The sequence below is a fragment of the Triticum dicoccoides genome, chromosome 2B (genome assembly GCF_002162155.2).
Source record: "Triticum dicoccoides isolate Atlit2015 ecotype Zavitan chromosome 2B, WEW_v2.0, whole genome shotgun sequence".
NCBI classification, from domain to species: Eukaryota; Viridiplantae; Streptophyta; class Magnoliopsida; order Poales; family Poaceae; genus Triticum; species Triticum dicoccoides.
The window spans coordinates 78,799,331-78,811,170 of NC_041383.1; the positions used below are offsets into that span (position 1 = coordinate 78,799,331).

At 46.9% G+C, this 11,840-nt stretch overlaps 1 protein-coding gene, 1 non-coding gene and 1 pseudogene across 3 annotated transcripts; 1 reads left to right on the forward strand and 2 right to left on the reverse strand.

Moving 5' to 3' along the window:
• The first annotated feature begins 453 nt into the window (after nucleotides 1-453).
• On the forward strand, nucleotides 454-572 carry LOC119266150. Its single transcript, XR_005131884.1, has one exon. It is a non-coding gene; the product is annotated as a U5 spliceosomal RNA (small nuclear RNA).
• Nucleotides 573-2,074: 1,502 nt separating this feature from the next.
• LOC119362243 lies at nucleotides 2,075-4,943 on the reverse strand (annotated as a pseudogene).
• Nucleotides 4,944-6,558: 1,615 nt separating this feature from the next.
• LOC119362244 (ubiquitin-activating enzyme E1 3-like) lies at nucleotides 6,559-11,834 on the reverse strand. Of its 2 annotated transcripts, XM_037627444.1 has the most exons (7): nucleotides 11,753-11,834; nucleotides 11,374-11,627; nucleotides 10,357-10,574; nucleotides 9,419-10,213; nucleotides 8,470-9,338; nucleotides 7,590-8,022; nucleotides 6,559-7,452 (listed from the first exon to the last, which is right to left on the reverse strand). In XM_037627444.1, exons 2-7 carry the CDS (start codon nucleotides 11,612-11,614, stop codon nucleotides 6,856-6,858), a joined length of 3,153 nt encoding a protein of 1,050 aa, XP_037483341.1. In that variant the 5' UTR covers nucleotides 11,615-11,627; nucleotides 11,753-11,834; the 3' UTR covers nucleotides 6,559-6,855. The 2 variants fall into 2 exon arrangements, with proteins under 2 accessions (XP_037483341.1, XP_037483340.1); XM_037627443.1 differs by lacking the exon at nucleotides 11,753-11,834 and having other exon boundaries at nucleotides 11,374-11,656.
• Nucleotides 11,835-11,840: the final 6 nt, after the last annotated feature.

The window sequence follows — 11,840 nt, forward strand, 5'->3', positions numbered from 1 at the left end:
TGGTCCGCATTTGGGGAAAAAGTTTTGTTGGAAAAAACGGCTTACTCCCACTTGGGCCACGTTTGCAGCTACGCACTTATCTATGGAATTTCAGAATGTGTTTTTTGATTTCTTTTTTACCTTATTTCAAAAAAATTGTTTTACCCTTTTTTTAGATGCCGATCTTTTCATTTTATCAATTCGATTTTCTTATACCGAGGCCTAATAAACAAGTAAACAACGCTGGTCCAAGCCCAGTCAGTTTTCCGGTTCAGTCGTGCCCAGGCCCAGTCCTAGTGAGTGAGTTGGTGGCGGCGTCGGGCCTGTTTTGCTGTGGAGGCCGCAGCGTGGGAGATCGATCGAATGGAGCTGCCAGCGGAGTCGCTAGTTTAGTCCCACATCGCTTGCCGTGGGTGAATCGGTGGCGAGCGAGAGGTATAAGAGGGCAGCCAGGGCCAGCGGTGGAAGGCACGCAGCTGCGTGGTGACCACAAAGCGAACTATTCTTTCGCCTTTTACTAAAGAATACCGTGTGGGCGCCACAATGAGCAGCATACGCTAATTTTTAAAGGGTCCTTCCCCAAAAGGGAGGGTTCCACAGTGCAAATTTAAATTTTATTAGAGTGTTTTTGTATAATCGTGAGTGAACATGCGACCACGCGCATCCACACCGCATGTTCTCCCATGATTGCACCTGACAAGCGCAGTAAATGGCATGCAAGGCAGGGGAGGGCATTGAACTGAGGAATGGGCTCTCACGCATTAAACCAGTGAGCTGCCAACCCTTACACATCCTTGACTTTCGGCATCGAGTCGTTGTAGCTCCAGAATTTGTACTCAATGGCCAGCAAAAATTTCACATTACCACTTTGTCACTTTACTTGTTTATGAGTTTATGAAGATTACTAAACCTGAAATTGTACTGTTGTGCGGAATAGTTTGTCCATGTACCATGCAGTATAATTTGTTTATTATAATAAATGTTTTGGTATTTGTACTAAGAAGATTACCGAACAAAAATATCAGTTATTTCCCAACTGAACTTATCATCTTAAAGTTACTAAAAACAGTTCAGTACTATTTAGATTACTGTTCCTCACAATATGTTTATTATAATGCTGCCTGCTAGTTTCGCATTAGGTAATATATTAATTAATTTCAGCACTGTGAATTAATTAAACATTTTCCAATGCCATGTTTTACTCATATAAAAAGCTTCCTGAAGAAATTTTTATCGGATTTTTTTAGTAATTATGAAAAGATAAAACTTCCTGGCGAGGGGACCGGTGGCACGGTAGGTTTTCCGAGTCGCCACCTCATGAAGAGGGACGCAAGGGGATGTTTTCAAGACAGGACTTTGCGATATCTCACACAAGGTTACTTCTAATACAACACACATAGTGTCTCGTTAGTATTCACTTCGGTGATCTAAGCAGCTTAGACACCACACTTGCACTTAAACTATTGTTATTTACTGCTTCACTAGCCTGCCCTGGTTGGGATAACAGAGAACAGAACATTATCTGGCGAAACTCCACCGATTAAATGGTGCAAATGCATGGTGTTGGTGAATTAAACTCCACCTCACCGACATTTCACACCAGCCATCTTAAATGGTCTCATCAAGATACTGCCTCTCCCAGCCCAGCAACATAGAGAAGTTAATGAATAAAGGTTTGGTCATACTATCCAATTCATTAAGATGCCCAGCCACCAACTAATATACACGTATTTGCCGAATTAACCTACTTGTGGCGTTCAGGTATTCATTTAATCACTATATTAAGTGCTAATCCCACAACATGCATGGACTGCCGAGATTTCATCCTCGTGTGGCACCATGTCTCAAAAATCCGCGTCCGTTTTTGTTCGGACTTAAACTCGGTGCTTCTCCCTTTGCACGGGTGATGCACTCCCAGCTTCCACTTCGACGTCTTGTAAGGGACGCTGGTTAGGTGAGCAAGGTGGACGGAGACCGCCAGAGCATGTCCACTGGAACATCGCCAGGTTATCGAAAAATAGATGAGTTGAGTCATCTATTTTAAAACGGAGAGAGTAGATGTTTGCCCAAGAATTGATCAAATCATAGACAAACATGGCGTAAACCACACATCTCCCCGTTTACTTCCACTAAATTTGCCGGCAGGACACCTCATTACAATGCCACTAACCCACTACTACACGTTCAAGCCCAAAGCCACAACCAACTTTTCAGTACAAGGAGCAACAAAGCAAACCAAAGAATCCATCATCACAACAGGGGGAAATGGACTGGACTGACCAAGGGATTCACCATTCAGGTAGCCTCAGCAGACATGATCTCAAGCTCGGCCCACCACAGCGGCGACACCTTCGGGGTCGCGCCCTCGGGCCCCACCGCCGTGATCTCCTTCATCTGCGCCGCCACCTGCGCCATCCGCGGTCTCTTGCTCGGGTCCGGGTCGACGCAGGACCGCGCGACGTCGCACAACGCGCGCGCGGTTTCCTCAGGGAAGGAGCCCAGGCTCGAGTCGATCAGCTCTGCAAGAGGCATCTTGCCTTCAAAATAGATGGACGCCCACTGATCGAGTGGCAGGTCTTGCTCAGGGAAGGGCGCTCTCCCGGTTAATATCTCCAGCAGTATAATGCCGTACTGATGCACAATGCTCTCCGTGTCTAACATGATGCAGTCGTCGGCGACGGAATCAGATCCCTTGGTGCCATTCCAGAAATCAAGATCTGAAACCTTTGCGGCAAAATCATCGGTGAGGTGGATGGTTGTTGAGTCGAAGCTCCGCGGCACGACGGGTGGATTCAGCTTGTGCATTTGCTCGAGGCAGTATGCTATCCCCATCGATATTCTAAGTCGGGCCATCCAGTCCAAGTTCTCAGCTTCTCTAACTGCAACACAATCAAAAGCATTATCAAATACTGAAATTGTTGGAGTGTCTGAATCATTCTGTTGACAGAGAGAAAATTAGAAGGATATATTATATTATGTACACACTTACCATGGAGATGCTCGAAAAGGGTCCCATTCGGAGCATATTCAAACACCATAGCTCTGGTGAAAGGATTTTCTTCTTCACAGTAGCCAAGCAGATTGATGAAGTTCTTGTGGCCCACTTTGGATAAACTCGAGATCTGAGACCATAGCCGTTTCAGTCAATGTGTATTAGGCAGAATATATGTGTGCATAAGGAGGTCAGTGGCAGTTTACCTTTTTCCTGTACTGGGATTCACATTCTTTTGACCAATCATTCCTGGATGATATTAAACTTGACACAACCGCTATTTCAACTCCGCTTGACAATGTTCCCTTATACAGCATGCAGTTAGCCGTAGAACCAATTATATTGCTGAAATCCTCACAGGCTGCTTCCAGCTCTGACCGTTTCAGTGAAGGCACACCTGGAAAACATGATTGGTCATGTGTTAAGGTACAACCGAAGTACTCTAAATATTGTACACAATTACAAATAAGCACAAATAGAAAGATGGTTACCTGTCACAAATGCTCGCTGCAGTTGCCCGCTTAACCCTGTCACCCAAGGCCTCACAGTACCCACTTTCTTCGCCCGGCAGTACACAGCAAACACCGCTGCCATGACAAGGAAAGCAGCGCCACCTGCCGAGACCAAACCGTAGGCTCTCCAGGAATGCTTATGCAAAGGGTTGACTGGGGCACCAACTTGAGGATCATGGCTTGGCTGTGGGGTGGAAGGCAGAGGCCAGGCCAATTGTGGAGGGGCTAGCGATGGGCGAAATGCTGAAGGCGATGGTGATGGAGCGGTGAACGGCGCGGGCGATGGAGCGGGCGAGTGTGTTCTTCTGTGGTGCCTGTGCCTCGGCTGCAGGAACTGTGGTGGAAGGTGGTTTCCACCGCCTACCTGCAGCAGTCTTCTCGGATGCGAATTTCTGATGGGTCAACAGCACATGAAGCAGAACAAAGAAAATATCAGTGCCTGCATATTTGGTGGCTCGTCTCTTCAACTGTGAGCACACCTTACACTTGAGTAAGAAACACTTTGATCGTCATAAATAAATTTTACTCATATTGACACTTCCAGATGTATGAACAGGCTATTCAGCTAAGAGCTAACCATATGTTCATCTCGAGCTGTATGGTGATCATTATATAAAAAAACAGTGCCAATTCAGATTTGGTAATCCCGTTTCAGATGCTGGCATGATTGGTAGATACCAGAAGAAGAAAATGATTGGAGCAATCAGGCAGAAACATGGCCACCCCTCAGATTTGTGCCACCTTTCCCCCTCCTGTACCAAGACTATAACAACCCGGCTCCACCTAACCACCGGCTGATAAGCCAGACCGCTTCAAATCATTGCCGAATCACCAACCAACAACACCCAGGAGCAAGCCAATTTACAGTTATACAGTTGCAGACACCCCGATAAAAATCAAGAAAATAAAATTCGAACCCAAGCTCTCTCGAATTGCATGACTAATAGAGTAACAGAAGTAACAAAATCACCAAGGGCGCCGCGGATTCGCAAGCTCACCTGAGTTGAACGGAAGCGGCATCCGTCCTCGCGGTCCATTCCTCGGCACCGAGTCCTCCTCCAGTCGCTGCGCAAACCAAGAGCGCCTAGAATCAGCTCACCTGGATCACCGGAAGTAGTCCAAGAAAGAAACAAGCAAGCAAGCAAAGCGAAAATCCATGGAGAAGACGGCGGACCTGGGCTGCCGTGGGCGAGCGGGCAGGAGACGGATACCAGCACCAGCAGCACTAGAAGCAGCGGCGGCAGGAGAAGCCGGTGGAGCGAGGGCGGCGGGTCGTCCATCATCAGCACGGCAGCTCGTGGGGAGGAATGGCAGCGGCGAGGCGAGCACGGGGCAGTGGCATGTGGCTGGAGCGAGTCGCGGGGAGGACCGAATGGGAGGAGAGAGAGAAGAATGTGAAGCTGCTCGGTGTATTGGTGGTTTGGTGGCGAGGGAGGGGGTGGGGGGATCTGGGAAGCGCGTGAGCGGTGGAGGAAAGAGGTTGGACGCGGCCAAGGCCAAGGGGGGAGAAAGGTGGGCGAAAGAGACCGGCCAGCGCGGCGACAAACGTCACTCATTTTCCTATAAATATAAATGAATGCTTTCCTTTCCTGTTTATTTTCTTAAGGTATATCATTAAAGCTTGGCAAAAAAGGCTGTTCATTTCGTATCTTGTTGTTGTTCCTCCTGTGTTTTTTTGGCCTGTTTTAAATGCTTTCCTTTCATGTTTATTTTCTTTATAGTCTCCTTTTCTCTTCCGGCTGAAGCAAAGGAAATTAAAAGGGAATCATGTAAAGCAGGCCAAAAAAGAGCGAAAAGGAAGAAGATTTGCAAATCGCGGGGTCATGGTTCGCGAAGTGTTTAAAAGTCTTGAGCCAAAGCTTGCGCCGACGCCCCTGCTGCATGTTTTAGTGTGTTTTAGTGTTTTTTTTAGCTAATTCAGATAAATGAACAAATTCAGATAAATTCTGAAGTAGTGGCGGTGGACTATGAATTATCTAGAGTTCTTTTGGACGTTTGGCAATTCAGATAAATGTAGACATGTTTTAGTGTGTTTGTTCGCTAATTTCAGTCCGTACATACTAATGCTTATATTGAAAATAACGTGGAGAGCTAGCCACCCCCTTGAAAATAACGTGGAAATTCAACTCGTGCGTGCGTGCGGACATGGACCGGGAGACCAAGCACGACGGTTTGTTTACTTGGCACAACCTATGCTAGTATTCTCTCCGTCCCAAAATTCTTGTCTTAAATTTGTCTAGATATGAATGTATCTAATACTAAAACAATGACTTGATACATCCGTATTTAGACGAATCTAAGACAAGAATTTTGGAACACAGGGAGTACCTCGTAATAATAATTTGGTTTACATGGATGGGAGGTGCTACCCCAGAAGCAGAGCAGTTGACCGTGACTAGCTATAGCAACAGTATTCTTCTTCAATCGCAAATAAATTAGAATACCAAGACTCACATGCCCGCATTGATCACCGATTTGGACGTGATCCTCCTTGGCTCTCCTCATCAACTGCCCCCCGAATTACTTTACAATCAAGTGGCGGTTATCCGTGACCCATTCCAGCTCGCCGTCGACCGTTAACGAGTGGATTAACTTAAGTAGTACTACTACAGCGTCTGACAACGCAGGATAAAATACTCGATCTTGCCTCGTTTCGGTGTCGACACGATCTTTGAGCTACGAAAGAGAGTAACAAAAATATAGTATCAGGTGACGTGATGCAGTCATGACTCATGCATTATTAGGGCAAATTTGATAAATTTGACCTGTGGACGAAATCAAATCACAAAATGAACTGCCTGTGAAACTATTTTCACGCAGCTGACCTTTTTGTGCCCGATACAAAGGCGCCACACTACACTGTGCAACGTCTCACAGATAGGCGCTACACGTCTGCCAGCGTTGTATCCCAGACTGCCTAAAAATTGCTAATATTAGCACCTAAACTGCGCTCGAGATGCCAGGACCTCAGCTTTCTAAGCCAGACCAAAAATCTGGCTTTTAGATATCTAAAAGTGCATCTGAAAATATATAGGGCACAGGTTCAGCAAGAAGACCGAGTGAGAGCACTGGAGATGAAAGATGACAATGCGCACATATAAAGGTAAAAGGTGGTACTACCAAATGTTGGTAACCTGTCAATCAACCATAACCGATGTGTCTGTTGTTCATTCCTCCAACTCCAACTCCAACTATTTGACTGCGACCAACGAGCAAATATCTGCAGGACCAGTATACCACACAGAGAGAGCATCTTAGGTGACCATGATAGAGCTATCAGCGCGAAGAGAGCAGCGGCTAAACTACATCAGTGGCTTTCACAAGCCAACAGGGTTTTGGAGATGCGGCAGGGCTTCTTATCTCGACGACCGACTAGCGGAAGTAGACCGACACGAGGGGGATATCGACGTCGTTCTCGTCCTCGTCCTCGCAGGCCACGCCGATGTCCAGGTGCCTCCGGTACTCGGGGACGTCCACCTTGGCCACCTCCCTGGCGATGTCGACCACCTTCTTGGCCAGCCGGTCCTTGTGCCTCACAAACATGTTGTTGTACAGCAGGGAGGTGCCGCACGAGATGCTGTAGGCGGTGAGGCCCTTGTCGGCGAACCACTGCAGGAGCTCGGCAAGGGTGAGGTTGCCCTGGACGGACCACCGGTCCCACACGGTCCAGCTCGTCTCCTTGTGCTTCATGACCTTGGGCGGGACCGGCTCAGCCATCGAGAAGAGGGGCAGGGCGAGGTTTGCGAATGTGTTGCGGTAGTCCTCGACGGGGTGCTCGCCGGCGATGACCTTGTACAGCTCGAGGCACACCAGTCCCGTGGCCATGGCGGTCGAGGTTGCGATGGCTGGGATGATACTGCCTGCGATGAACTTGGCCTTCAGCTTGTCGACCTCTGGGATGCTGTAGTTCCTTGCGCGCATGTTTGCTAATCCGGATATTAAATCCATGTGGAAGTTGCTGTCATCATCCTGTATAAGCAAACTCAAGGCATTGTTACATGCTGAAGAGTACAGAAGGGTTGTAATGTGGATATAAGAACTTGTGAGCCTTTGTGAAGAACATTTTTAAGCCTAGGAATTGCTGATGTAATATTTGGAATAATTACCTTCTCAAATTGGATAGGTTTCATTTGGAATCCTGGAGGTAGCCCCTTGGCATATTCTTGCAACTTAGCCAGAAGGTCTTCAATAACAGCGACATCATCAACTGAGGTGCTGGAAAGATTGGATGCCTTCTCATCTGTCACAATATTAACCCCTTGCTTTGGCTCGAATGTAGGAACTGCAATCTTCTTTACTACATCAGCCAGCTTACTAGTATCCTTTGCCCATTCAGGTATAGCAACCCCAAATGACTCCGCTCTCAATATCGAAGCAGACATAATGAAGTTAAGGTGGGACTGATCAGCGGCTGAAAACTGCAGTGCACGAGGGAAGCGCTTGGGGGCAGACCAGAAAGGAGCACCCATACTAGTGGCAGCATCTTCAGGAAAAGTGAATGTGAGCTGCTTCACGCGGTTTGAGAAATAATCCTCAAATCTGGCAAAAAAGAAAAGAGAAGGTCTTTAACTTGAGCCAAAATCTGAAGCACAAAATGAGCTACACCTCCAAGGAAAAAGAGAAATTATAGAAGTACGATATTTAGTGCCAATGCCTCGTGCATAGCAAGGTGATTTAATCTCAAGTTCTCAACAGTACTAGTCTATACAGGTCACACAATAGAATGTTAATATAAAAGTGACAACAGCTTAATCTGATCACCCATGCCTGGTGGATATCTAGACAACTAAGTCAGCAGCTTAAAATCTAGTTGAGAACCTAGCAAAAATGTAACAAAATTCATGGAAAGGAGAATGTGATGTTTTCGTTATGAATTATCTAGACAACCAAGTCAGCAGCTAAAAATCCAGTTGGGAACCAAGCAAAAATGTAACAATATTCATGCAAAGGCGAATGCAACAAAGAAAGGCAGAAAAGAGAACGTACTTCAGTCGGGCCCAGCTTATGCAATCATCAAATGTACTGCACCGGTCCTTGTTAAGACACTCAGAGACACGTTCAAGCAATTCTCTTGCTTGAGCATCACCTGCCTTCCTCATTGCAGCAGCATATTGAGCAGGGTTAGACAGAAAAGAGTTCACTTCATTTGGCGTTTTCTCGAGCAAACCCTCAAACTCTGAACGAGCCCATGTCAAGCAGTGATCAATGTTGTGTGGAAAAGAATGGACTGTGCACATAGGCGCCTGCTTCTCAGGAGGATCTCTTGAAGCCCCATAATTTTCAGTAAGGTGAGGAATCACCATCTGAGTATTGCACTTTGCACCCAATGTACCTGACTCAAGTAGTGGCTTCTGGAAGTACAGGCACCTCATGTCCATATACATCCTGGCATTGACATTATCAAGTGCATTGATGACAACATCTAGGCCCTCCCAGAATGTGTCATGGAAGACATTCTCGGTATCTGGACAGGCACGGTTCTGGAGAGCATCAATGTGAAGGCTGGGGTTGATAGCACTAGCAGCTGTAGCAGCCACAGTAGACTTTGCCTGTCCAATATTCCAGTCACGGAACAAGAATTGACGGCTTAAGTTACTTTTCTCAATGATATCATCATCTGTTATGGTTAACTTTCCCTTGCTGCTACAAGACACTCCCATTAACGCAAGGTTTTTCAGGAATTCACATCCAAGAGCACCAGACCCTACAACAAAAGTATTAGCCTCCTCCATTTTCTTCTGAAGCTTGGAACCAAATACAGAGACCTGAGCATCATAGCGGTTGTTTGATGGCTTCAAGTCTTGGGGTTCCAACGGATATGTTGGCAGGGATTCAACAGAATCAAAGTAGAAGAACTGCATAAGTTGGAGCTTAATCAGAAAAGGATAATGTGTGACCATAAGAACAAAGAAGACGGGTGGATCAGAGCACAAACCTGGTTGAGAGGATGGAACTTCCCTGAACAAGCCTTCACAACTTCTTGACCAACAATACCACCAAACATCGCAGCCATAGGGTTCAAAACAGCTTTAGAACCACTTGCAAACTGTCGGAATAGTTTCTCATCAATAGTGTCCAGCTTCCGATCAGCTGAAGATTCATTAATAGCAGCAGCAATCTTCAGAAAACTTTGAGCGTCCTCCTCACAACCAGCAGCAGGGCAGCGTCCATGGTCTTTCTTAAATTTGTCCAGTGCTTGAAATGCCAGGTGAAGCACAGGGGGGCGCTCAAACTTTGAGAAGTCACTCAGAAGAAATTCTCCAGGATCTGTCATGGCATCTCTTAGTGCCTTGAAGCATAGCACCTTTGGTTCCTTCACCTGTGTGACAATTCCACCTTTTACATAAATGCCGAAGTTACTTGTGTCCTCCTCGATGCTAAATGAAAACGGCCTTGCATTTTTAACCTTCCTTGGTTTTCCATCATTCAGTTCTGTCATACCATGGACCTCAGAGAAAACAACAAGATCACCATCTTGGAACTCAAGCCGTTCATCATCAACACAGGATATCAGGGCAGGATTATCATTGCTGATGGATGCAATTATACCAGTATGTGGATCTTCACCATCAACATCAAGAACAGTAAACTTTGGTCCAAAGTCACAAAAGATACTACCAAAAAGGCCACAGACTTCAGATTTGATAAAGGAAATAGGAGGCTGGTGATTGTGGCAGTAATCATCAAATTCATAAGCCTTATCTAAACCTATATCAGTGAAAACAACAGCCTGCCATGAAAATAAGCTGCAAGTTAGACAGTCATATCAAAGCAAAGTGTATGCAGCAGGCTACAAATAAGGTCAGTGGTCAGCAACAAAAAGTTTGCTAGTGGAAAACAATGGATTTTGACAGCAAGGACCTAGAGACAAACCTGGAACTTGGACAGGTGCTCAGTCGTTAGTTCCTCTGTCAGAGCTGAGATAAGAACAGCATTGTTGAGCTCCTGCAGCTTTGCTACACAAGCAGCGGCCCTGTTCTTCCCAATGTCATCCTCAGATAAAAAGAAATTGCCAGACAAGTCCCACATCTCCACATTTTTTACATCATGTATAGTGACAGACTTGACTCCAGCAAGGGCAAGATTCTTTGCTGCAAAAAAGGTCAGCATGTATGTTTAATACAACAGGCAAAATACACGAGAAATGTGGTGTATTAGTTGCAGAACCTGCTATGACTTTTAACTAGTATAAACATTAAAAAAAATTGGGTAGCCATAAACAGCACAAGCACGGCCCCCATCCCCAGGTTTCATTCGCATCGCTGATCAATAAATCAAAGGAGCATCCAGCAATGCCCAGTTTAGCTGTTATGGACCATTACATGTATATGCCCAACATGGCGGGTTAAAAACTTTCAGCAATTTCAGATCAGTATCTCTACCAGAGTTGGGGCAACGCCACCTCTATACAACAGACAAAAACACACGCATAGAACAGTTAATCTACATATACATGGAATGGACATTGGTGTAGAATTTTCCAGGACAATTCTGCATCTACAATACGGTAACGTGGTAAGCCTTTTTTGCATAAACATATGAAATTTATATAGACAGAAAGAGCACAAGCACTCATCCCCCATCCACAGGTTCCATTCCCACTAGTACTGAAACGAGCATCTAGAAGTTCCCAGTTTAGCTGTAATCGACCATTGCACCCCCAACACAGATTGGTTAAAAACCGTTGAGCGACTCCAGATCAGTATCAACCAGAGTTTGCGCAATATCAGCACTACATAGCAGACAAAAACACAACCCATAGCATAGACCAGTCAATCTCTACACGGAATGGACACTGGTGCAGAAATTTGCAGGACAATTCAGTGTATCTACGGTAAGTCATTGCAGCAAAATAAAAATGGCAGGAGGAGAAGGGATTAGCAGACGAACCAATTTCGGCGCCGAGCCCGTTGAGCCCGGAGACGAGGACGTCGGAGGCGAAGAGGCGGCGCATGGTCTCCCTCCCGTACACGGCGAGCTGCCTGCTGTGGAGGTCCTCGTCGATCTCCTGCGGCACGGCGCCGTTACTGCCCCCGCCCTCCGTCTCCCCGAGCCGGGGCCTCTTGGCGTCCCCTCCGCGGCCGTTTTCGTCCCCCGCCGCGGCGTCGGACGGCCTCTTGGACGGGAGCATGGCGCGCAGGCCCCTGCGCAGCAGCCGCCGTAAGCACCCCATGGTCGAATCCGGAACAGACAGCACCCCGCCCCCGCGCGCTAAATACAAGTAGTACCAATCGGGGGAACGGAGCGGAGTGGAGCGGAAGGAACGTACCTGTGGGGGCGGCGGCCTCGCCGGCGCGGGGGAGGGAAGGGATCGGCGGAGGCGCCTCGCGTGGCCGCTAGGTTTCGCGGCCGGGCGG